This window comes from Myotis yumanensis, unplaced genomic scaffold (assembly GCF_028538775.1).
Source record: "Myotis yumanensis isolate MYYU_CA2020_CCGP unplaced genomic scaffold, mMyoYum1.0.hap1 SCAF_17, whole genome shotgun sequence".
Classification (NCBI taxonomy): Eukaryota; Metazoa; Chordata; class Mammalia; order Chiroptera; family Vespertilionidae; genus Myotis; species Myotis yumanensis.
Window position 1 is genome coordinate 4,547,688 of NW_027223768.1, and position 26,446 is coordinate 4,574,133.

The following is a 26,446-nucleotide window of genomic DNA, read 5'->3' on the forward strand; positions in this document are numbered from 1 at the left end:
TTTCCCAAGCCTGTGCGCCATGATGTTTCCATCACAATCACAGAAGTGCTTTTTAAAAGGGTGGGTAGCCCCAGCCCATTTGGCTCAGTGGATAGAGCATCGGCCTGCAGACTGAAGGGTCAGGGGCACACCCCTGGTTGCCGGCTGGATCCCCAGTAGGGGGCGTGCAGGAGGCAGCCGATCAATGATTCTCATCATTGATGTTTCTGTCTCTCCCTCTCCCTTCCTCTCAGAAATCAATAAAAATAAATTTTTAAAGATAATAATAACAATAATAATAAATAAGAGGGGCGGGTGTATCTCACCCAAAGGAATGCCTGGAAGGGTGGGATTCCAGGTGACCTGCAGGCAGCATAGGCGAGTTAGGACATGAGACCTTTTGTTCCCCTTGGAGCGCCACCGTTTGGTGTCAGTGGCGCAGACCAGGTGGTGTGGTTGTTGGGGCCTGTCACTGCCTAACCCTGGCTGGCTGTGGTAGGCACTGTGCAGTTCTGCTGCTGCCGTTCCCGGAGGCCGGAGGCCGTAAGTTAATTCTGTTTGTAGCCAGAATTCTGGCTAAGCAGGATCTAAGCAGGAGGATGAACGTGTCTGTGCGTCATCCCAGCGCATGCGGAGCCCAAGCTGACAGCACGGGGTGCGGTGGTGCCGAGGGGAGCACTTGGGGGCCGAAGACCCAGGTGTGGCGCCCTCCCCACTGCTCAGGGAGGGAGGTGCGGTCCCCTAGGCCTCGGAGACGCCTACGTCATCTGTGAAATCCCCGTTGCGGTGAAGCGTAACCACGGAATAGCTGTTGAAACACTTAGTAAACTGTCAAGCACAAGGCAGACGGTGCTGGTTTCATTTCACGCAGAAATAGCATAAGGGCAGCTGAGGATTTCAAGATCTTTCGGGTGTTTTTTTTTTAATTCCTCCACCTTTCTTAACATTTCTGTTATGGCCGATAACTTAAATGGAATTGTATTAGGAATTGTCCAAAAAAAGTGATGATTCCTACCGATGAAACATAGCCAGAGGGCCACCGATGCTGGTGCACAGCCATCTTTCTTGGCACTCGGATTGCTTGTAGAAACAACTGCCACTGGCCAGTGTGGCTCAATGGTTAAAGCGCCAGCCCAAGCACCGAAGGGTCTCATGTTCGATTCCCAGTCAAGGGCACTACCTGGGTTGCATGTTCAGTCCCTGGCCCCAGTCAGGACACGTGCAGGAGGCAACAATTGATGTCTCTCTCCCTCTCACATCGATGTTTCTCTCTCTCTCCCCCTCCTTCCCTCCCCCCGACTCTCCCTTCCACTGTCTCTAAAAATCAATGGGAAAACTATCCTCAGGTGAGGATTAACAATAATAAACAAAAGAAACAACTGGATTCCAGCCCCATTTTTGAGGCGTTCAATGATGATTTTAAAAATTATACACATGAGTATATTTACTGATTTGCATATAGGTAAACCCATATAATTTTTATATATGCATATTTTACAGTCACTTACCATATGTGATGTAATGAGGTCTATAAATATAAAAATTCAAATTCAGCCATAATACGGAATAGACAGAATCTTCAATGAAACATAATCATATTTTTGCATATTTTTTCTATATGCCACTTGGCACGAGATATAATTTGTAAGAACGACTTAACATAATCCCTCAGGACCTGCATGCATAAGAATTTAAAATCTATTTTAAAGGTCTTTAAGCGACACTGAGTTTGTTTTGCTTGGGGGAGGACAGATTCTTAGCACACCACTGTGATAAGGCCCAAGCCTTATTGTATTCTACCTTCTTTCAAAGCTTCATTCTACAGCGTGAAATTAACCTCTTTTGTTTCTCCAGCAGCAGCAAACAACTCAACAGAAAGTCAATGTTCTTTCCGTTCATCAATGTACTATGTTCTCCGCTGTATCAATGTACCTTTGCCTACTTCGCCTCGACCAGTAAGCTAGTGACAGATAAACGCTCTGTAACTTGTGTCTGCTCCTTGCCACGGCAGCAGTTGGCACAGGTCTGTCACAGCTCACCTGGGTGGCTCTGTTAGTGTGGGGAAATACAATTGCGGTGGAGAGTTAAGGAACATTTTTGAATGGTATTGCAACCATGTCCACTCAGGTGGTATTTTAAGCTCTGCAACTTTTTTTCAACCTTTATTGTTTTTTTTGTTTGTTTGTTTGTTTTTTTGTTTTTTGTTTTTTTAAATATATTTTATTGATTTTTTTCACAGAGAGGAAGGGAGAGAGATAGAGAGTTAGAAACATCGATGAGAGAGAAACATCGACCAGCTGCCTCCTGTGCACTCCCCACTGGGGACGTGCCCGCAACCCAGGTACATGCCCTTAACCGGAATCGAACCTGGGACCTTTCAGTCCGCAGGCCAACGCTCTATCCACTGAGCCAAACCGGTTTCGGCATCAACCTTTATTGTTGAAAGTATTACATAGGTCCTCCTTTTCCCCCCATTAACCTCTTCCAGCCCGCTCCCGTCCCCGCCCCCTCCCTCTCACCACCCCATTGTCTGTGTCCAAGGGTTATGCATATGTGCATACAAGTTCACTGGTTGATCTCTTCCCACCCACCCTCCCCTGCCTTCCCTTTGAGGTTCAGCAGTCTATTCATGCTTCTGTGTTTCTGGATCTGTTTTTGATCATCAGTTTATTTGGTTCATTAGATTCCACATATGAGTGAGATCATGTGATACTTGTCTTTCTCTAACTGGCTTATTTCACTCAGCGTAATACTCTCCAGGTCCCTCCATGCTGTCACTTTAGACCTCCCACACACCAAGTTGTTCTCTCTCACAGTGGGGAGACAGGTGCAGGGTATACCAGTTGGATAGAACGGAAGTCGGAAGTTGAGGTTCACCACTCCCATTACAGAAGGACTTCCTTAGGAAGGAGCCTGAGCAGATGTCAGGGCACCTTTACTTAAATGTAGACCCCAAAATCTGTCTCAAAGCAAAGTTTGTTACGACTCCGTCTCCCCAGAGACCTGGAAATGCACAGCTAACATTAACTTTAGGACAAAAGGGGTTAGAGTCAAGGATGATGTTCAAAGAGCCACAAAATGCCAACCTAATAGAGTTATAGACCTGTAGACAAAGGCTCCCATTTCTGTAAGTGTGTGTGTGTGTGTGTGTGTGTGTGTGTGTGTGTTTTCATATTTAAAGGCATTCAGGATGAAAGGATAAAGTCAGACTCCAAATCCCTTCCAAGTTATTAACATAGAAGCTAGTGGGATAATATGAAATCGTCCACATTTTCTATCTAGATTTAAATGATGCAGAATTAAATCATCTCGTCTATTGGGGATGGAAGATGTTCTCTGATCTTTAATCCCTTTCTGAGAAATTTAGGAGACAGGGTATGGAATCATGTTGAAATGTTTATTTTGCGATGTTTTCTACTCACTTTGTCCACAAAAGCTGTAGACCTTCCCCTTGTGATTTAGACTCCTATGTTAGCAGTCCAAGACGCTTCGGTTTCTCTGTCAGAGTGACTGTAGAACATCTTGATTAAATATTTATAAATTTCCTAAAATGTATATTGCTTGCTTGATCTATGGAACACGCCTGTATTCATTAGTCTTCTTTTACGTGGGGCTGCTAAGCGGGAACAATGCCTCGCACACTCTGGGAGCTCAATGAATGTTTAATGGCATTAAGCCATATGATAAATCACCACTCCTTTCAGATATAATTGGAAAATGGGGCCGCATCCTGAATGGAGACTTGGGCATTCTGAACCCGCGTCTGCTGCTAATAGGAAGTGTAGATCCTCATATTTGCCCCCAATAGATTTTGTTCCCCATACAGGACCCTAAGGATGGAGACGGGACGTAGAAACATGTGGGTTGGAGACTCCTGAAGAGGGGCGCTAGGCCTCCTGAGGGCCGGACGCCAGCGGGCCTAGTTCACTTCACACACCCAGCGGACTGTGGTTGAGTGAACGGCATCGTATGGCCTAACAAACTCCGTGCGTGGCTGCGGTCAGATTAACCCCCAGGAAACATGCCCCCGTGTGATTCTTAAACCCTAGAGCAGCGGTTCTCAACCTGTGGGTCGCGACCCCTTTGGCGGTCGAACGACCCTTTCACAGGGGTCGCCTAAGACCATCCTGCATATCAGATATTTACATGACGATTCATAACAGTAGCAACATTACAGTTATGAAGTGGCAACGAAAATAATTTGATGGTTGGGTCACAACATGAGGAACTGTATTTAAAGGGCCAGAAGGTTGAGAACCACTGCCCTAGACTATCGTGGTATGTGTCAATTTTTTGTTGCATCAGGATCGAGCCTGGAAAGGCAATGGTAGTCTTAGAGAATGGCAATTTTTCTCATTTTTGTAAAACAGGCAATTATACTACCAGTATATATATTGGTGGCATATTATCTATATATGTATATGAATGACATGATTTTAAACTTTCAAATTTTAAACTTTCAGATTTTAAACCAAATTTGAAAAATACTGTTGATGCCTAAACACTACCAGAGAGGTAGGGAGTAAGGATACGTCAGGTGAAACTAAGGTGGAAGATTCAGGAAGTCTTATGGCCCACGATCCATGAACACAGAGATGACGTGACCCGTGCTGGGGACAATAAGATGATAGATAGGTAGATATATAGATAATAGATAGATGATAGATAGATAGATAGATAGGTAGATAGATAGATAGATAGATGATAGATAGATGGATAGATAGATGATAGATAGGTGGATAGTTAGATGGATAGATAGATGATAGATGATGGATAGATAGATGATAGATAGATAGATAGATAGATAATAGATAGATAGATAGATAGATAGATAGAGAGATAGATAGATAGATGAAAGATAGATAGAGGACAGATAGGCCTTTCACTAGTCCCTAGCCTACTGGCGTTACCCTGTACTTAGATCTTTAAATAAAAATGGCTGAAACATCGTCCCAACCTAGTGTAGGGCGCCCTGTATTCTGTCGCCGTATCCCCACGCCTTCCAGGGTTCTTGGGGGATTTTTCTGTTGCCTGGTTGCTTTTTGCCCCTTTCTCCTGTCTCCATTCCGCCTCCCCCCTCAGGGTGGTGCTGAGAGGGCGTGGCTGGGGGAGAAGACACTTCCAGAGGCACAGCCAGGCGGTCGCTTTAGGAGAGGGTGCCCCTCCCAGCCGGTGCTGGACGTGACCAGGGGAACTAGCCAGGGTCAGCCTCCTCATCCAGCCCTCCACCAGGCACCAGCCCGTGGGTGCAGGTCGGTCCTGGTTAAAGTGGAGATTGGATCTGACGGATGTACAGCAGGCAAACAGCTTTGCACTGAAGAGTCACAGCCCCAGGAACGGGGGATGAGGCTGGGACCCCGGATGCACCCAGACAGGAGAGCTGAGCTGGGTGCCGGGCCAGGGTCAAGGTCAGGACCACAAGGAGAAAAGGCCAAGGCGCTGCCGGTTCCGGGAGAGGACGGGCTAGAGACGGAGGCTGGCAGCAGCACCTGTGTCTCCGGCTCCGCCCGGCACCTGCTGGCTCCGATCAGGGTCCTGACAGCCATCAGCGGTGACTGCGCGGACCCACACCGGCTCCTCGGGGCACAGGGGGCGCCCCGCGGGCAGCCTGGCTGCCAGCCTCGTGTCTTCCTCTTTGTCTGCAAGCTCCCGCGTTTCCCGGCGCATCCATGTGAGCCGCCAGAGAAGCCTCATTTCCATGCCTGAGCTGCGCTGTCTAACTCGCATCTATTTGACTTTTACTGCGGCCTCTCATCCCTCTAAGTGAGGTAATTGACCTTTCCTCCCGGCCCGAGGATTAAATGCTGCAGCGCAGTCGGCATCTGCTATTTGCAGCCCCGCCCGCCCCAGAGGCCATTCCCATTGGGGTCGGCACCCATCTGGTCTCCAGGCTGGACCGCAGGGGAGGGGACACCTCCAGGCCCCAGATGGCCCTGGGGCAGGTACCGTCCCAGCCCCAGTCGCTTCATCTCTGTGTGCCTGCCTCGTGGGCCGTAAGACTTCCAGAATCTTCCACCTTCATTTCAGCTGATGCATCCTCGCTCCCTACCTCTCTGGTGGTGTGTAGGGGTCAACAGCATTTTGCAAATTGGGTTCAGAATCTGAAAGTTTAAAAGCGTGTCCAAATTACACACTTCAGCTTTTCCAAGGCTTCTTAACAAAAGTAGCCACCAAATAAGGAGGGGAAACAAAGGCTTCTCGAGGTGTACTCTTCTCTACTGGGTGTCATTGTACTTCTCAGAGAAGGGAGAATGAGGGGGAAGCTATTCCCGCAATGTTCCATACCGCCCAGGGGAACCTAATTCAGTGTCTCTCTCAGATTTTGTAGCGAAAAGTCAAAGTACAGAATCAGGTTGCTGTCGTGTGTGCTTTTGTACAGATTCAACATGCAGCCCAGTCATCAAGCTATACCTTCAGTCTGATTCATTTTTAATCCGACTCTAATACAACCGTTGGAAGGAATCAGACCTTTGTGAAAGACGACCGTATGCATATTTATGGGAGCTCAGAAACGCCCCCGCCAGCCTTGCCTCGGAAGGAATTCTGTAGCGTCAGCTACTCTGGGTCGCAGGCCCGGCTTCCCGGAGCACAGGGAGCTCCAGGCCTGTGCCTGCCCTGTTTCTGTTGTCCCGGCTTCTCGGAGGATACCGAGGGAGGTGTATTTCTTAATCCAAGGAAGTACCCAGTGAAGTATCATGGTAGGGTGCACATCCAACTGGAAACTTTAAGAAAAATAGATGAAAGAAAGATTTCACTGAAGTGGGGTTTGGTTTTCTCTATAAAAAGAAAAACCAGAAGAAACATTTAACTGCGCCGTTGGTTACGGTAAACCACGGGATGGATGAGCCCATGTGAACAGAGTGTGAATACACCACGATTTTCGCGATTGCTTAGATCAGGAGTCTATGGATGGCTTTCCAAAGCGGGAAAGCTGCCTGTCTTGAACAGGTGGGAGCTCGCGGGCACAGGGGAGGGCCGCAGGCTGGGCTCTGACCGTGAGGAGGTCATCACCAGGCCTCGGTTCTCTCCAGCCTCCCGCCGACCCGTCACTCAGCGGAGCCTCCATGCTCATGGCTGCCAAGCCTGGAGTCCCGTGAGCATTTCCATCTGGATCCCAGACAAGAGAAAAAAACAGGAGGAAAAGGCACAGACCAAAGGAATGATTCCGTGTGAGCTGTCCTGGTTCACAACTGCTCCTGACCCCTCCGTGCAGGTCATGTGGTCAGAACTGCAGAGCACAGCCAACCCTAGAGCAGGGAAGGCTGGGGGAGTGAGCATCACAGCCCCCACATGTGTTAGCGGAGGGCAAGAAGGGAGGGGCTTTCAAACAACCAAGCCATGAAGTTCCGGTATCTCTCCCTATAGCAGCAGTTCTCAACCTGTGGGTCTCGACCCCTTTGGCGGTCAAACAACCCTTTCGCAGGGGTCGCCTAAGACCATCCTGCATATCAGATATTTACATGACGATTCATAACAGTAGCAGCATTACAGTTATGAAGTAGCAACGAAAATAATTTTATGGTTGGGTCACAACATGAGGAACTGTATTTAAAGGGCCGGAAGGTTGAGAACCACCGCCCTATAGTGAACACTACCATTTACTGCCTACTTCCTATCTACCCGCCTCTGTGATGTGTCCTTTACATGGCCTACTTCATCCGGTCTGTGTAGCCATCCCATAGCCTAGGGTGCTAATAGTGGTCCAAAGTATAGGTGAGGAGACAGAGGCTCCGAGGGGCCACCCAGCAGGTTGGTGGGAGAGCCCTTTGTCCCATAATCCACACTCCTAACACCACGTGCCCTGTCTCTCTCACAGATTCTGGAACCATGCACTGTGATCATTAGTATTTCTGGGACTGGAAACTCTTCCATTTCCTATCTCCTCAAAAAGAGCTAGAATAGACCAGTTCGCCGGGCCTAGAGAGTGAGCATCGAGGGTCATCTAGTCATTGCTCATTGGCTTTGGATTCGTTTCGTTTTCATGCAACAAGCTCTTTGCATCCCGATGTCCAGATTGATCGCTTGGGCCGAGAGCAGTGGCCGTCCGGATAGTGATCGGTGTCTCGTTAAATCTGTCTTCCGTGCTCCACCCCTCTTGTCTAAGCAGACTCCTGGCCAGTGCGGGGAGCGGTTCAGCGCGCTATCCTAGACCTGCGTCTGTCTCGTACGTGCGTCCTCTCAGATTTATACGCTCCCATTTGTATTTTATGGTCCCGGTACTCGCGTCTCCCTGGCAGGGCCGAGCAATGGAAAAAGGGCTATGTTTCATATTACCTAAAAGATCCAGCCATTTAGTGAATCATGCCATCTGATGCTTCGCTCTGGGCAAGTTTAGGTTTTTCAAGTAAAGTTTAAACGGGCCTTTTAGAGGGTTTTAAAAGTGCCATAAGGATCTCTAGGTCATTTACTGCTCAGCTGTACAAGAAGGCTTTCTGGTCCTCATTCCATCCATTTTGCGAGCAAACCAAGGGCCTTATATAGTTAAGAAAAGATCATAAGATCCCAGTGTCCGTGGAGAACTGATTAAGATCTCAGTTTTTATTTTTAGAGAAAACTGTGTAACTAACTACGTTTCTCTGCTTCCAAAAAAAAAAAAAAAATAGGCCTAGATCAGTTTTCAAAAATAATTCTTCCAAGAGCAGAGCCCAGGAGAGGAAAGCCCACCAGGGTCCGCGTTGGGTTCTCCATATGCCGTGGACGCATGCACTCAAGAGCGTGGGCACGCCGCCCCGAGATTTGGGGGTGGCTGCCTAGAGCCCTGATGCCCCTTCTCTCCCGAGTGCTTCTCATAAGACAGGATCCCAACACACGGAGGGTGGCCAGCCTCCTGGTTGGTCTGTGAGTGTGCAGCTGCTTTCCAAAACTTATGCCATAAGCAGATACCTATTTGCCATTGAACTCAGGCCATTGCAGAGTTTATCAAAATACATCTTTTGAAAGAATGTTTGCTTCCCAGTGACGACTACTGTCAGAGTCCGGGTTCGATCAGTGGAGGAAAGGGTGGCGGAATCCTGGAAAGGTCAGAGCCCTGGTGGGGTCAGGAGGAGACCAGGCCCGTTGGACATCTGCAGATCTGGGCTTTGGCTGTAAGATGGTGTCAGATCATAGCTTAGAACACGTTAAGCGCCCAGCCTGTTTTGTCTTCTGGACGGAAAGTATAGTGTCAGTCACTGGTGACTGACAGGGCGCTTAATGTGTTAGATTTAGTCAATGCCGAGTCCCAGAGGTAAGCTCAGGGGTGCGTAAGAGGGGTTGCATGGATTGCCAGAAGCAAGGCAGGAATGCATTCTCTCTGCTGGCAGCCGGGAGGGGGGCCCCCGGGCTGGCCCGCTGCCCTGCCTGCAGCGGAGGTCGTCCGAAGCCCAGGACCCTCACTTGTGCTCACTAACACCGTCCACCTGGATCTGAACTGGATTTGAACCCCGGCTGCCTGCGTCCGGCATCCCCGACTCATAATCTCCAAATGACAGGGATGCCCGTCTCCCACTTCAAATCATGCCTTGAGCTGGAAACTACATCTCATGGGCCAGAGTGCAAAGCGGAAGGTCGGGGGATGCCAAGGCAGAAATAGGGATGTGAGAGGCACTTGTAATGCAGCATCTTTGTAGAAAGACCTCTGCAAAGCCCTGATGTTCGTGCTGACTTGTCTTCTAAACGCATTTGTGTACCGAGTGCCAATCCAATTCGGGGGGGGCGGTGAGGGGGGCAAAGGGAGGTTGACTCAGGTCCTGTAGCACCTGAAATGTATACCCTGGGGTGGGGTGGGGTGGGGTGAGGGCTCGTTAAGGGAAAACCTTCATTAAGTGAAACTATATAATAATATCTCATCTGTGAGGTTAGGGAGGAGCATATGCCCTGTGAGCACGTTGCTGGGGGCCTCCTCCAGGTCTGGAGGGGCTGAGCTGCGTGACCTTCACCCCCGCATGTCACTCCTCCTCTGGCTCAGGGCAGCGCCAGCCCGGACCCAACGCAGAAGCCTGGCTTCCCTCGCTTCTGCTCCGGAAAAAGCCCTTTCCAAACTCCTTTGTCTCAGCGCCTTCGAAAGGCAACTCCCAGGTGCTATATGCACACCTGGAACTCCAGGAGAGGCGGGCGGATCACGTGCTTCCCAGGGTAAATATATTCAGTTATGTAATTTAAAAACAACAGGCAGGCGGTGCCGGTTAATTTCATACCGACTGGCAGGTGCACAGACCTCCGTGCTGGAGCCTTCTTACAAGCGAGATTAAACTGACTCGTGCCAGCTGGTCACTGAGGCACAGGGGTGCGGACCTGGGGGAGGGCAGGAGCACGCTGCAGCCCATCGCATCGCAAATTAGTGCTTACTTTGTTTACAATATTTTTTTATTGATTTCAGAGAGGAAGGGAGAGGGAGAAATAGAAACATTAATGATGAGAGAGAATCAAGGATAGGCTGCCTCCTGCACACCCCCTACTGGGGATCGAGCCTGCAACCCAGGCATGTGCCCTTGACTAGAATCAAACCCGGGACCCTTCAGTCTGCAGTTCGGTGCTCTATCCACTGAGCCAAACTGGCTAGGGCAGGCTCACTTTGTTTAAGTCCATCTCAGCAGTGCCCGTATTTGACAGCGTGTGCACTTTGTCACTTACACACACGTGGATCTCCCAAGTATAAGCAAGGCGGTGAGTTCTGTGGGTGGCATCTTGGTGCACATTGGGTGTGTAATCAGAGTTGGTGAGTAGGCGGCGCTCCCCACAGCATCAGATAGACGTGCATTTCTCCTCTAGCAAAGTCCGCTAGGTCTCCACTGGTATCGTCCCTCCCCCCTAAGGTGCTGCTAGAGGTGGGAGCTGGAGGGCCGTGGAAGTGGATAATGAATCTGTCAGAGCCCAGCAGGTGTCTGGGAAATCACAAGGCTGGAGGTCATGACCCCTGGGAATGGAGAGCCATCGCCCGGCATTGTGAAATCCATCTTTCCCCCGGGGAGGAAAAGCCACTCGGGCAGGGGTTCCGCAGGGAGGATTCAGTGTCTGACTGGCATGGCTGACGAGAATAAACTGAGCTGTAGAAAATGAAAGGGGGTCATTTCCAAATACGGGCCAGTGTGGGGGCACCTCCATGTCCACTTTCGCGTGCTCAGCCCTAGGACAGCAGACCACACAGGGACTGAGGACAGATGGCCCGGATTTGCTGCTGAAGTTACAGTCTGCACTGGTGTCCACGCAGTGCTCTGCCCAGCTGTTTATTGGTCAAATATTTCCCGAGTACTTATGCACCAGCACTTGACACATGCTAGGGATGTTGTGGGAAATCAGGCAGACAGGACTGCTGCTCCCAGGAGCTCACAGTGACAATACAACCCACGTCTGCAGTAGAGACAATGAGGGCCTCATCACGTGACCGGCCTTGCCCGCACCAGGGGAGCATGTGGGAAAGGCATTCCGGTGGGAGAAGACGTAGACTCCCAGGGAACTTGGAGACCATGTTGTAGAGCGTGGACTCTATTCTGAGAATAATGGGAAATCTTTCTATGGTTCTAAGCCAGGTTGACCCACATATTTTTGAGTAAACGGTGGTTTGGACTGTTGTGTTGAGATTGGGTGAGAGAGTAGCGTGACTGGAGGCAATAAGATCTGTTTAGAAGCCATCGCGATGAACCAGATCCAAGATGATGCTGCTGATCTCAACTAGGGAAGTGGTGGTGGCCAGAACCGGGTGGACCTGAGAGCTGTCAGGAGGAGGCATCTCAGAACCTGCGGAGAGACTGAGTGACGACAATGAGATGTGGTAGGAAAGGGAGGGAAGGAGTCATTCTTGACCAACTGATTGGAAGGTGATGCCGTTCGCTGAGACGGAACCCACAGGAGGAGGACGAGGTGGGAGAGGGAAGCCAAAGCATGCGAGGGGGATATGTGGAGTCTGAGATGCCCAGGAGTGAGAGCAGAGAGGGAGACCCAGGACTTAACCAACACGTCAGTCAGATAGTCCTCACCTGGTGATGATGGAGGGTGAGGAGGGGGTTCCCTGGATCTCTGCGGGTAACACAGAGCCCCTGGATCTCCTGAACTGTTTACAAATGTGTGAGCTTATTTTGCATTTGTCTATTTTTTTTTCTGGGAACAAAAATCGATGCAAGTTTGCTTTTAATCGCCTCTAACTCAAAGGCAGTTAAGGACCACAGAGGAAACTGAAGGGACAACCTGGATACGGGTGCCCAAGGAGAGTCACTTAGGCCGACCTTGCTTTGCCAGAATCCTAACTGGGCCTGTGAAGAGAACACACAGGAGAAGAGGGTTCTGGAAACAGGCCAAGAATCCAGCAGGGAAAAGGGAATGGTCTGTGGGTAAGATCCCTTGAGGCAGGGAAAATATCCATTGGGTTTTCAACAAGGAGGTTGTGGATGATCTTTTTTTTTTAAATCCTCACCCAAGGATATGTTTGTTTTTTTAATTGATTTTTAGAGAGAGGAAAGAAAGAGAGAGAGAGAGAGGGAGAGAGAGAGAGAGAGAGAGAGAGAGAGAAACATCAATCGGTTGCCTCCTGTTTGTGCCCCAATAGGTGATCAAACTGAAACGTAGGCATGTGCCCTGACAGGGAATTGATCCTGAAACCTTGCGATGTATGAGACAATGCTCCAACCAGCTGAGCCACCCGGGCCAGGGCTGTGGATGAACTTGGCAAGAGAGGCTATGATAGTTGGAAAGAGCGAGGTGAGAAGATGAGAGAACAGAGACAGCAAGTGTAGGAAACTCAAGAAGAGAGAGGAAAATGTTGAAGAGGTAAATGGGAAAGACCAGGTGCAAAGTGGATGTTTCACCCGACATGCACATATTAAGATGGGAGAGATTTATGCCAACGAGTAAAAATTTTAAAAGCACAGAGTCTTAAGCAACAATCAACCAAACTAAACACACAGCAGCATTGAAGGAAATCAGAAAGGTAGATAGCAGGGTGTCTAGAGTAGGCAGAAGAGATCAGGGAGAGTCATGAATTGAGTTGAGACTCGAATGATTAATAAGCTTTTGGCAGGTGAACATGACCCACTAAACATTCATCTATTCTTCTTTCGCCTCCTTTTATTATTCAGTGACTATTTTCTCAGTGAATATGAAGTCTTTAGGATGGAAATTGCCTGCATCTCAGAGTGACTACACATATGAAAGTATTAACAGTAACAAGATATATCATCCAACTTATTATTATTGCATTCTTGGTCTTTACACATGAAACCAGCCTATTCTTTGCGGGGGAGGGGGGGGTCTCACTGTTCATTTCCTCATTTGGAATTTCTAACACCAGAGAGGGTGCTAAGTCAGTAAAGCTGGTGCTTCCACCACTTGGGTCTCTAACATCTTCCATGTGTGAACACACCCATAAATAAAGGTGCTGGTGTGGGGAGGAGAAAGCTCCTTTCATAGGCAGCTTAGCACAAGCCACTCCCTGCACAGAGAGGGTTGTTACAAGACCCGGCTCATAATGAAACACCCTCTAGTTCTCTTCACTGAACGATGTTTCTCTTCTCTTTTTCAAAGATGGTATTCATGTCCATTTTCGGAGGTTCTGTTTATGTGTCTGTTGAATAGGTGTTGGAATAGTAGCCTTAGAGCTTATCACCATCGATGACTCGACAGACGGCAGGGTGTAGCTACAAGGGTCACAAATTGTAGTAGAGCCCAGAGGAAACTGAGGCTCGTCCTCGGGGAAAGTGGGTGCCCTTGGCTGTCAGTCAGAAGCGAGCCCAGCCGCTGTCAGGAATGGTTGTAGCCGTCCCTTGCTTCCTTGCTGTGAGTGTGGGTCAGTGTTCCAAACAGGTCATCAGAGCAGAAGAGAAAGCCTCAGTCACTGACAGACACTAGGGCAGGGGTGGGCAACCTTTTTGTGAGTGCGTGCCAAAACCAGCAAAATCTCTGACTCAAAATTCTTCTGCGTGCCAACCCTAATATTTTGAGAACATGTTACGCCTACTTGATATCTCTTAAGGTGTACGTATGTGAAGAACCTTGAAGAAATAATAAAATTCATTCAAGCGACAAAAACACAGTATATGATGATAAAAAATACATTTATTTTTTAATGTATACATGTACATTGATAGTCCGACAGAAAACTTTATGACTCCATTTGATATTATCAGTAGGACCTTTGCTGCTGCATCACTGATGACAGAGATTTTACATCAGGTTTATATTTCGTGACCTTCAGAGATATGCACGAGCTACTACTTTCATCCGGCAGGCTACTCCTATTACGAGACTTAACAAAATTCATCACTGAGAACAAAGATTCACAAGCGTATATGGATGAAACCAAAACACTGGTCAGATCTAGGAAGGCAGGGAGAGTTAAGGCAGAGGCATAGAAATTGCTCTTCCCCTCTCTCATCAATCTATGTCTATGGTCTTTAAGATAACTTGTTATGTAAAATTATTTATTTATCTAAGATGCACCTACACTGAATTTATCTGAAAAATAAAAAAGTCGATATTAAGAAAAAAATTGTAAATGGAAGACTATAAGAGAGGGTTTCACGTGCCAGCAAAAGTTACTGGCGTGCCATGTTTGGCACGTGTGCCAGGGATTGCCCACCCCTGCACTAGGAAAACCAACACCCCTTGTTGAAGAATCTCATTTTCCTGCCTAAGAAAGAGTATTGCTTCTTTGCCCAATCCATGACATCTGCCGCAGAAGACAGCAAATGTAAAACACCACCATATTTCTTTGTCTTTATGAAACTTGGCTTTCTTTCTATATTTTCATCCTGGATCCTGGAAGATACCAGACTAGTTTAAAAACACACACAGCCCGGCTGGTGTGGTTCAGTGGTTGGGCATCAACCCATGAACCAAGAGGTCACTGGTTCAATTCCTTGTCAGGGCACAAGGCCGGGTTGCGGGCTCAATCCCCAGTGCAGGGAGGGGAGGGTGCAAGAAGCAGCCAATTGATGATGTTTCTCTCTCTCATCAATGTTGCTATATCTCTATCCCTCTCCCTATTTCTCTAAAAATCAATAAAAACATATTTAAAAATACACGCACACAGAGGAACATTTTCAGGTTCTGACTGTGACAGTTCTTGGTCCTCGACCCCCCTGCTGGGGTGTCCTGATTCTCTCCTTTGAGTGACACACTCCTTCCCGCATACATTGCTCTGACCTCCACTGAAGGTCATTCCATCAACCTAGGCTTTAACTCTCTAGAGCAGGGGTCCTCAAACTACGGCCCGCGGGCCACATGCAAATACAAATATTGTATTTGTTCCCGTTTTGTTTTTTTACTTCAAAATAAGATATGTGCAGCGTGCATAGGAATTTGTTCATAGTTTTTTGTTTTTAACTATAGTCCGGCCCTCCAACGGTCTGAGGGACAGTGAACTGGCCCCCTGTTTAAAAAGTTTGAGGACCCCTGCTCTGGAGAATATAAACCTGATGTTACCATTTATAACCTGCTCCCTCAACAGACATCAGGTTGGCCTTTGCAATTCTGCAGTCGAAGACTTTGGATGCAGGGATGTATTTCTGTGGAAATTGCAGATTCTGTTGTGGCCTCTCATATATCATAGCTTCACACAAAGGCACCGAAGGCGAGGCCTTGGCTAAGGACCCCAAACCACTGCCACGTGTAGGCTTAGGCTTGCGAGGACACAAGCACCTTTTCCCTGAGCCGAGTGACCCGGTTCTGAGACTCCTTTGTGATGAGTGCATTGGCCGTGAGTGGGTCACCTGAGGACGGACACTCGGGCTGGTTCGGGGCCTCGGTGGGAAACGCTTTTGATGGGAGATGTGGTTTAGGCATGAGAGCAGCTGATGGAACCTCGGGGGCTCCAGGACATAAATCGGACTAGCTCACTGTCATATGGTTGTCTTTCTTTTTAAACAAATAAGAATTGTCCAAGCTGGTCTGGCTCAGTGGATAGAGCTTCGGCCTGCTGACTGAAAGGTCCCGGGTTCGATTCCAGTCAAGGGCACATGCCAAGGTTGCAGGCTTGGTCCCCAGTGTGGGGCGTGCAGAAGGCAGCCGAGCCATGATTCTCTGGCATCATTGATGTTTCTATCTCTCTCTCCTTCTCCCTTCCTCTCTGAAATCAATAAAAATATATTCTTTAAAAAAATAAACAAAAAGAATTGTCCTCTGGTTTCAGGGAGAACAGAGCAAGAACACTGTGGTTCCAACCCACACGCAGTTGTCATAGGTTTGATGGTATCACAGCGGAACCGCTCAGGTGTGGCCGTAGTGTGGGTACCTGCGGGAGGTGGGGGGGGGGAACCTCTTGGTTTCGGAGCAGGATGGTCTCAGGGAGCTTCAAGCCCCCCCCTCCGCCCCCCTCCAATGAACCTGCTGGGATTAGCATTCCTCCCAGTGGGGTGTGAGGACAGGCTGTGTCAGAGCCTCACCCACCTACCCACCCCCAGGGCACTTGCTGGAAAGATCCTGAGGACCAGGCTGCAAATCCGCCTTTTTTCCTGGAGCCTGTAGGTAGCACTGGAGCCACAACCCTGCGACACAGGTGGGAAAAGGCTCAGTGACCACCAGGCCAGCCTCACTGACAATGACCTCTTGTCTCTCCTCTGCCCAGGTGCAAATGTAACCTCCACGCCACGGTGTGCGTGTACGACAACAGCAAGCTGACCTGTGAGTGCGAGCACAACACCACAGGGCCCGACTGTGGGAAATGCAAGAAGAACTACCAGGGCCGGCCTTGGAGCCCGGGCTCGTACCTGCCCATCCCCAAGGGCACCGCCAACACCTGTGAGTAGCTCGCTCCTCACCTGGGTTTTGTGCGCGACGAGCGGCTGCTGTTCCTGTCTGAACGCAGCTGAGGCCCCCGGCCCTGTCTCCCCGCTTTTAAGCACATGTCAGCGCTGGGTCGTGTTCATGTCCGTCTGCCGGTGTCCCCATCACGTGGGCTGGGAAACGATGGGAATCGCAGGAGGAGTGTTTTTTCTAAGTGGGTGAAACAGGTGCTTTCTTTCCTCCCCCAAGTTAGTTTCCTATAAAAATAACGAAGACATTCAAACTCTAACTCGATGTGAACCATAAATAACTTCTGGGAAAGTTTCTAAATATTTGCAGTCCCGTTTCTCACGCTGGATGACCCGAGAGACGCTTTGTTCAGAAATGCTTCCCTCTCCGATTTTAGCCGCAGCCCAACTTTGTCCAGTGAAATAATTGGCTTTTTCCAAACCCCCGTGGTTGAGATGTTACTCGAGGCCTGGGTCCTGTTAGCAGAGGCGCCCTTTAGAACAGGGATGGGAATGTCCGGCCCGCGGGCCGTATAAGGCCGGTGAAATCATTTGGTCTGGCCCTGCCAAGGCATTAGAGGTGAGTTAACTAAATGTTTGACCAAATAGAACAGGCTAATTTTTAAGCTGATGATTTTGAATGGCCGGGGAATGATGTGATCAATATCCAAAAGGCCCTTGGCAGGAAAATGTTCCCCACCCCTGGTTAGATAAAGAGTGACTGTAGGCGTACGAGGGCCACAATGAGAAAAGAAATGTTTGTGTCCCTGTGAAAAGAGCGAGGCATTCCCTGTGTTTACAGGACCCCTGGGGGGTGCCCCGTGACCACTCACGTGTGCCCCCCTGAAACCACGCTGTGACACACTCCAGGAGAGAAGTCATCATTTCCAGATGATTCGCCCAATCCCAGGGATGGGCCCCTTCGCCACTTGCACAAGCCCAGAGTTGCCATTTTTCAAAAGCAGAGAAGAAGGTGTGAGGTTGAGCCTACACCCACCCAGGTGAGAAGAAGCTACAAGAGCAGGAAAACTCACAAAGCCACCTGCTCCGTGCAAGGCAGGGAATGTTACCAGGAGCCTCCAGGCCACAGCTGGGAGAAGCCAAACCCTAAAACCAGTACCACCGGCCCCAGGGCCTTATCAAGGTAGACGTAAGAGCAGTGAGCCCAGTAACAAGCCGTGGAGTGTGGGGGCATGAAATGATGATGAAATTTCTAGGAAGCAGAGGAAAAAATCGCTCAGTGTAAGGGGATTTGGTTTCTATCTGTGTTAAAGGGAAAAATGGCCATCCAGCTCCTGAAATTAATACACAAAGCCCTGTTGGGCAGAAATGTTGATTTTTCAGGGGGATTTTATTAACTGGGCCTCTCCCGGGCGTTCCTGGGTCGTCTCGGGCCATCGCTCATGAATTCCGAAGGAACCCCTGAGGTTATTTGTTCTGCTGCCCAGTGGCCGGCTATCTAAGCATCCCCATCGCCACGGTCGTCAAATTGAGTTTAAAAGCTCCCCACAGTGAAAATGGCTCCGATTTCATTCTCAGCGTCTGCCGCGTCTTCAGTGAGACAGGACGGAAGAAAGTCAAGTTCACCATCACTGGTGGGCATCCGGGCGGGCCCGCGGGGCAGGCCAACGTGTCCAGGCCACCAGAAGGACGGCTGGGCACGCTGCTGTCCAAGGCGTTGGCTTCCATGCCAGTAGGGCCCTGTTCTTCTACCTGTCACTGTGCCTCCACGTCTGTTTATTTCAAGACAGTCGCACTGGGGAAACCTCCTTGTAGCAGCCACGCTTTTCATGGAAATGAACGTCCTGTTTTATTCTCCATGGGAGCGACTGCACACCTCGCATCGTTTGATTATTGCAGGACATCCGTCCACTCCCTGGCCTCAGGAAGGCAACCACCTCCCGGTTTCCTCGGCGACTCCATTGGCCATCCCTCTCTCCCTTTTCCTGTCCTTCTAGAGACTGTAAAATAGGAAGGCGACAGGTGGGCACAATGGCCAAGGAGGTTGGACGAATGTTTCAATTCTCAACATGCAGGAAATCGGATTAAAGATCCTAGAGCTTACCTACAATGGTCTTGTCTTGCAATGGAAACTTCTCACAATGGAACCAATCCCTTACCTGAAATCTCTGCCATATCAGACGGTGCTGCAACATGCCCATGGGTGAAAGGCAGCACTTCGGTGGCCTAGCACGCACGGGCTCCAGGACCCCACACCAGTCCGTCCATTCACTAGCCGTGTGACCTCGAAGAAGTCAACGAACCTCTCCAACCCTCGGCTTCCCCGCCTGGACTGTGGGGATCACGGCAGCGCCTGTCCCCGGGCATTCGAGAGAACTGAATAAGCTAATGCAGCAACCTGCGCAGCATGGCACCGGCCACCCACTAGGTATTCAAACTAAGTTCATCTTTTGGCTGCTTTTCCTACGCAGACTTGTCCCTATCGGAGGACAGTTTTCATTGTTATCAAACTTATTTCTTAGCATCAATAGTGAGTGTCTCTGCATTTCCAACCACCTTCTTTCTCTTTTTAAATAGAGAAAGCCTTACACTGGCCCCAGTTTCTTTTCCTGTCCAGGTCAGCATCATTAACTCCTTTTTCCAGGTGGTACAATGTTCACGTCTCTTACCTGGTTGCTTGTCCAGGAAATCGCTCTCATTTTTGTAGTGTGGGAATTTAAAGTCAAGCACAGGACTTGTAGCGCTGTTATGATTCTCATTGTATAGTGGCTTTTTCTTATGCATGTGCATACATGAGCTCGCGGGCACGTGCGCGCACAGTCCTCCCTCCACCCCCCCCCCCCCCCACACACACACACACACTGACCTGTGACTCCATTGGGTGAATGACAAGTCAGGTCTCGAGGAGGGACACTTAGGATATGCCATATCCTAATTCAAAAATGTAAAACCTAAGAAGTAAAAAAGAAGTGGCCGCGGCCTCCATCCTCTCGGCCTCCATCCTCTCGGTGACTCGGGGATGACACCCATGCTGGGTAATCCCTGGATGTGTGCATCGAAATCTTTCCCTTATTTCTTTACAGAAATGGGTAGAAAGGATGTTTTAACAGTAAGACATCTCTCTCCTTTTCCCTATTGATCTTCATGCTGTTTCTGAGGGAATTCTGTTTTGAATGTTACTTCTTCTTGCTTCTGAGTCCACAGCAACTCTGTCCAGATTCTCTTGAGACTCACTGACCGGCTCATGAGTAAAAGTATTAAGTAGCACCTCTTTCAATTCTGATCCCCGTAGAATAACACCCAATACTTTTCTACCTAGAGATGCTGCAAACGTAATAATCAACCTTAGAAACTATCAGTCTGATCTATAATAATAAAAGCACAACATGCTAATTAGACCAGACAAACTTCCGGACAACCTTCCGGACGAAGCCAGGGCTGCAAGGGCCGAGCCCTTATATGAATTTCGTGCATCAGGCCTCTAGTAATATAATATTACCAAACTGCTTTCCATACTGTGTTCTATGACCCTGAAAAGAATTTAATGGCCAAGAAATTTTGAAAAATGCTGTCCACTATCCTAACTCTTAGCTATTCACATTACCTTATTTAAAAAATTGGAGGATCCTGTAGTCAAGTAGCCAATTTAATCTACTGTTTCCCAGATTCTTTGTTCGTGGGACACTAATAACTTTCTATTTCTAAACTACTCTTTGGGGAACAGGCTATTCTAATCCGTTTCTTCAGGCTGCAGATAGAAATGTCATGGAGGCAGACAGAAAGCCCAGCTAGTTGAGCTGTATTCAATCTTCCCCTTTCCCTCTACCTACACGGCCTGATATTCTCCCAAGAAAGAAAATTAAATTGGTCTGACACTGACATTATTTGTTTGCTCAGAAATCCAACTGGAGTTGTTGCACACTAGCCAGGGCCCCTCGGAGTGAGGGAAAGTAATTGGCGGTGGTGCCCTTCTTTTCTCTGGTATTACATTTGCATTGACCGACTTATATTTTCCCAGGTTAACACATATGTGTCATCATCCAGACAATTTCCAAAGTGCTCTAAGTGCGTTAGCTCATTCCTAACTCACAACAGCCTTATAGGAAGATGCTGCTGTTCTCACGCTGTAGACATGGAAGCGGATGTCGGTGGAGGGGAAGGAACCTTGGAGGTTTCCATAGCGAGTCAGGGTCAGAACCCAGCTGGGTCCTGACCCCATCTTGCTTCTCAGGGGACCTCAGTGGCTTCCTCTGGTCTCTGCTTCTCTCCCCACTCTCTCCTGCTTCTCTCCCTGGATCTCTACTTGTTGTTTCTTTGCCTTCAAAGAACCCCCTTCTGCCCTTGCTTTACATTTTCTGACACCCCCCCCCACCCCCCACCTCTTCTCGATCTACAGGTGTTTTTTATTTCCTTGATATTCCGATCTATACCTGGGTTTTAGTTCTTAGTATTATTGGTTCAACAGTAATCTACCAATTATAGCCTGAGTTTTTCTAATGAATCCAGACAATTTTTCCAGCTGTGCAAATCTCAAAGTCAACACCCTGGATACTGAAGTCATCCTTTCTCTTTGCTCTCAATGGAAATTCTGCTCATTTTCAAGACTGCTCTTCAATGTCAGCTCCTCAGTGGAGCCAGGCTCTCCCATGCCACGTCAATTGCTCTTTCCTCTCTGGAGTCTTGGCAGTGTATGGACACTTACAATTGATTATCTATCACCAAAATTCTAATAATAATGACAGTTCCTCTTGATTAAGCTTGCCAGAGGCTTTTAGACTTTGGGAAGTGCTTTGTGTGCTTTCTTGCATTCAATCCTCCCTGTCCCCTCCCCCCCCCCCCCCCCCCCCATTTTACAAATAAGGAGACACAAGCACAGAGAGGTTAGTTAGGTGCCTCCAGGTCCCACAGCGAATGCATGACAGAGCAAGATTTAAACTCAGCTCTGTTTGACTTCAGGAGCTAAAATGCTAGCCATTTAAGAGTGGGGCCATCTATTTTCTATAAGTGTTTATGGAATTAATTATCAGGTGAACGAATAAGTGAACCGAAAGAACCCTATAATGCCCATGTGGGTACATTGACCTCCTGTTGACTTTCCTGTGTCTCCTGGAAAATGTGGCTTTCGCTGCTCATCTGCTCTAACACAAGGGGCCCAGGGGACCCAGTCTCCTAAGGAAGAGACCCCCTGAGAACGTGAAGGGAACACGGTAGGAGAAAGACTCGCTTTGTTTCCCTGGCTGCTCATGGCCCATCCAGCCATCTGGAGATGACACACTGCCCGGCTGGTTTTCACAGGTCTCCCCAAGTGGCATTCCTGGCCTCGGCGACCGGACCACCAACCTTCCAGATGCAGAGCCTGTCGGCCCAATAAGAGAGGACCTTCCTTGCAGAGCCTTAGGTGTATGAACCAGCCTGTGGGCCCGATCTAGAAAACCCCGAATGCCAAATTATCCATGCAACCACCAGCCTGCAGTCTCTTATTGGAAGCTCATGAGGCCAGATAGGCCCTGGAACTCAAAAGCTTTAGCATTTTGAAGGGTCATGCAGCGTGCCTACATTACATGGCAACAACACCCACAGCTAAACAGCAGGTAGCACCACTCAATTCAAATCCCAGGCTCTTTCCCAACGTACTCACATGATCGTGGGCAAGCTCTTCATGTGTGAGTTTCTCCCATGCACGAAATACACCCGAGTGTTGACCTCATCGGGTTGTCATAAAAGTGAAACAAATTCATGCATGTGAGGCATCTGTAAGAGTGGCAGGAACACAGTCAGCGCACAGTGTCATTAGAATTTCACTGAGATCCCCCATGAGGACCCATCCCAGTCTGATCAGCAGTGTCTCCCTTTGATGACAGCTCAGTGGGGGAGATAGAGTGTGTCCACATGTCAGTTGCTCCCCCACAGTATGGAAGGACTGTCCCAGTGTCCGGACTGCCCCAGTCCTTAGGACCAGTGTAGTCTCTCCCCTGTGAGTCGGTCTCCTTGTGGAGCCAGATAATCATCAGAAGGCTGCTTGCCAAGCACGGGGATCACGAAATGTAAATGACTCGAATGCTAATACCATCGGGCGGAAACATCCTGACACATGCCTCTGACCGCAGCCCAGCCTCCCCAGCATCAACGGCACAGAGGTCAGGGTGGGAGGTTCCCCATCGCTCTTCCTGAGACACTGGTAGGCCACCCTCCCACCACGTGCCTCAGGATGCCCCACTTCCGTCTATTCTTCACAGATGGCAATCAATCCGCTAAGGCCACCTGTTGTTTGTCATGTACACTCAGGCCCCAGAGCCCTTCTGTTGGCATAAGGTGACTTTAGCCATCTCTGATTGGATCCCCTGTATGATGATGCCACAGCACAATGCTGGGAAGGCGGTCTTTCCTTCACCTTCAAGTTCCTGGAAGACGGCTCTGTACAGCCCTTTGGACCAGGGACCAGGGCTGGGAGGGCGTCGGAAGTAATGGCAACAGAACACACCCGTGTTCTTACTCATCACCTGCGTCTTCATTGGCGGGGCTTTTGCAGGTAGAGCTCCTGATGGCCGCAGTCTGGTCACTTATTCGATGGGCCTTTTTCAAACCATCTGTCCCGTGGCTTAGGGGCACTGTCACTGGTGTGAGATAGGATCTCACCCATTGACTCATCCCCCACCCTGAAGAAGCCCACTTTCAAGAAATGAACTGTATTCCTATCTCAGTTCCTTCAACATTTGAAAGGTTCCTCGTGACTTGCTCGAAGCTCTTTTAATAGATGTAACGGGTTTATTCTTCACCAGTTGTCTGTGGGGAACCAAAACCCAGGTGTTTGGACATTAAATAAGAAACATGAGGGAAAGAATAACATTTGAAACGACACCAGTAGACCTCCCTTGGCAGTCAGCTGTTCTCAACTTCAAAAAGCTCTATTCCAACCAGCAGTCGAAAAAAATCTTTGCGAAGCAATTCCCATTTGACAGCAGTGGAGGAGGACGTGCTCACCTGATGACATCTCACAAAAAGGCCAGCCGCGGCGTGAGGAAGAGCCTGAATGTTAAGCACCCAAATGTCAGCTGATGGAAAACAGGATCGCATGATAGCCTTGCTTAGGGGATCTGTCGCTGCAGCGAATACGGCTCTCTGCACGGGGCTCCCCGAAGGAACGGAGACAGTTTTGCATGAGTCTGAGGTGCTTTACTGCAGCAAGGGTTTCATCAGTCTTGGGGATTGGCTCTCCATGGCGGGGGGGGGCCCGCGCACCCCGAGAACTGAGAACTTCGCTTTGCATTATGCATGGCCCTCCAGCTCCCCGTGAGTTTGCAAGCGCATGAGACGTCTCTTCCTGCGGCCCAGCTTCCATTCTCTCTGACGGATTACAAAAGGCGAGCAGCTGCCCCCGTGGAGCAGGGCTTTCAATCACGGGGAAATTTGGGGCCTCCTGCCATTGATACTAAAATGATGATGCGGCCATCATTCCTCACTCAACAGGGGATTTGCAAAGGAAAGAAAATTTCAGTACCAAGTCACTGTCGGTTGTGGCAAGGCAGCCAACGGAGTGTGGGGTCAGGAGTTCAGCTCCCCTCTGCAGAGAGCGCCTGCAGCTTGAGCTGCTGCACGGACATGGAAATGGAAATGGAAATTGAGGTCTCCAGTTTGGGTAGATCAGTGATCAGTAATTGAGCTGAAGCCCCATAAACTCTGTTCATTTAAAACAAAGATTCTGGCCCAGCCAGCATGCATCAGTGGTTGAGTGTTGACCTATGAACCAGGAGGTCATGGTTCAATTCCTGGTCAGGGCACATGCCCGGGTTGTAGGCTCAATCCCCAGTGTGGGGCATGCAGGAGGCAGCCGATCAATGGTTCTCTCTCATCATGGATGTTTCTCTCTCTCTCTCTCCCTTCCTCTCTGAAATCAATAAAAATATATTTTAAAACTAAAGATAAATAAAATCTAGAGAATTTTAATGTATCTAATAACGGAACATAGGATCTCATTCCTTCCAAGGTGTTAACAAGGAATGGCAAGCTTTTATTTCTCCTTCTCCCCTCCCTTTGAAGAAATAAGAAAACAGCTCTTGGTTTTAAAGAAAACAAAGCTAGGAATCTACAGGGATCAATTAAAATAAGCAGAGGGCAGTCATTCAAAAAAATAAATACTAAAATAGAAGTTTAATGATTCCTACAGTTACCACCTGCTCGTATACTTCACGATGTAACCAGCACGTCCGAACAGCTCATTAACAGCTGCCTTGTATGGACTGTGTACCGTGTGTCAGACACTTTTATGGATTATCCCATTCAATGTGCACAGCAGCCCTTTGCGGTAGACATCATTAGCTCCTCTCCAGTGAGGAAACGGGTAGAGCTGGGGAGCTGGCCTGCAGTCACCCAGCTCATCGGGGGCAGAGCAGGGCTGTCCCTCAGTGCAGTCTGACTTCCATCTCATGCTCTCAACCCGAATTTAGTGGAGAAGATATAAATCTCTGACTGTTAATTGGCAATATCTATCATGGGGTTGCTTGTTTGATGAACCAACTGCATCAATAATCGTCATCGTAGCAAAGATGGAGCTAGCACAGACTACCTGCCAAGCCATGTTTTGAGTGCTTTGCATATGCCAATTTCTGTCATCTTTGCAAACACTATGAGGCAGGAAACCAAGCTTCCTGGAGCCTTAGCAACTTACCCAAGGTCACACAGGCAGCGAGTGCAAGAGCAAGGCTCCCAACCCGGACAGCTGGTGCCTCTGCTCTTGGCCAGGAGTTGTTGTTTTTTTAATATATTTTTATTGATTTCAGAGAGGAAGGGAGAGGGAGAGATAGAAACATCAATGATGAGAGAGAATCATGGATCAGCTGCCTCCTGCACCACCCCCACTGGGGATCAAGCCCGCAACCGGGGCATGTGCCCTTGACCAGAGTCGAACCCAGGACCTTTCAGTACGCAGGCTGACGCTCTATCCACTGAGCCAAACCGTCTAGGGCATTGGCCAGGAGTTCTCATCTGGATGCACACTACATCCATGCCCACGGTTACTCCAAGTTCAGTGCGTTCTGAAATGGTTCCACCACCTTCGCACAACTTGGAAAAATCTATGAAGTCCATGATCAATGGGAACAACCTAGTGTATTCTCGAATTAAGTTTCTATTACGGAGTTTAATCCACATATCTGGAGTAAAAGAGGAATAAGAAATGATGGTTATGTGACATTAATCAAATAACAGGCCAAATGACTTGCATCCGCTAACAGGTACTTCTCATAACACATAGAAAGAGACCTATTCCATGATGTGGGTCTATTTGCAGAGGCCCATGCTGTGTCTGTTTAGTCCTCTGTGCCCAGAACAGAAGCATAGTTTTTAATATGTTTTGAACCACATACAAATGTCCGTTCACCTTATAGGCCAGTGGTTCTCAACCTTGGCTGCACATTAGAATCACCTGGGAATCTTTTTAAAATCCTGATTTCTGGGCCTCATCCTCCGGAAATTCTGTTTCTTTGTTATGGGGTGGAGCCACAACATTAGTCACAAAGAAACAGAATTTCCGGAGGATGAGGCCCAGAAATCAGGATTTTAAAAAGATTCCCAGGTGATTCTAATGTGCAGCCAAGGTTGAGAACCACTGTTATAGGCAAACACAACATGGTTGATATGAAGCTGCCTTGAGCCAGCTGTGCAAGTCGAGCCTTGATTTCCTAACGGGGATGAGTTCTGGAGTTCTACGAGGAAAGCAACGTGGCTTCCGCGGAGGGCTGGATACGCTGCTTTTTCTGTGCTGATGTCCTCGTGATCTGAATGTTATCGCGTGTTATGTTTCTGAGATT

The 26,446-nt window shown here is 48.7% G+C and overlaps 1 protein-coding gene across 7 annotated transcripts in view; it reads left to right on the plus strand.

Annotated features, from left to right (window-relative positions):
• The window catches only part of NTNG1 (netrin G1), a 226,871-nt gene that overhangs the window by 139,039 nt on the left and 61,386 nt on the right, over positions 1 to 26,446 (plus strand). For all 7 annotated transcript variants that reach the window (XM_070396685.1, XM_070396686.1, XM_070396682.1 and 4 more), the window contains one exon: positions 16,514 to 16,686. In XM_070396685.1, coding sequence (XP_070252786.1) covers positions 16,514 to 16,686 — 173 coding nt within the window. The remainder of the gene's footprint in view (positions 1 to 16,513; positions 16,687 to 26,446) is intronic.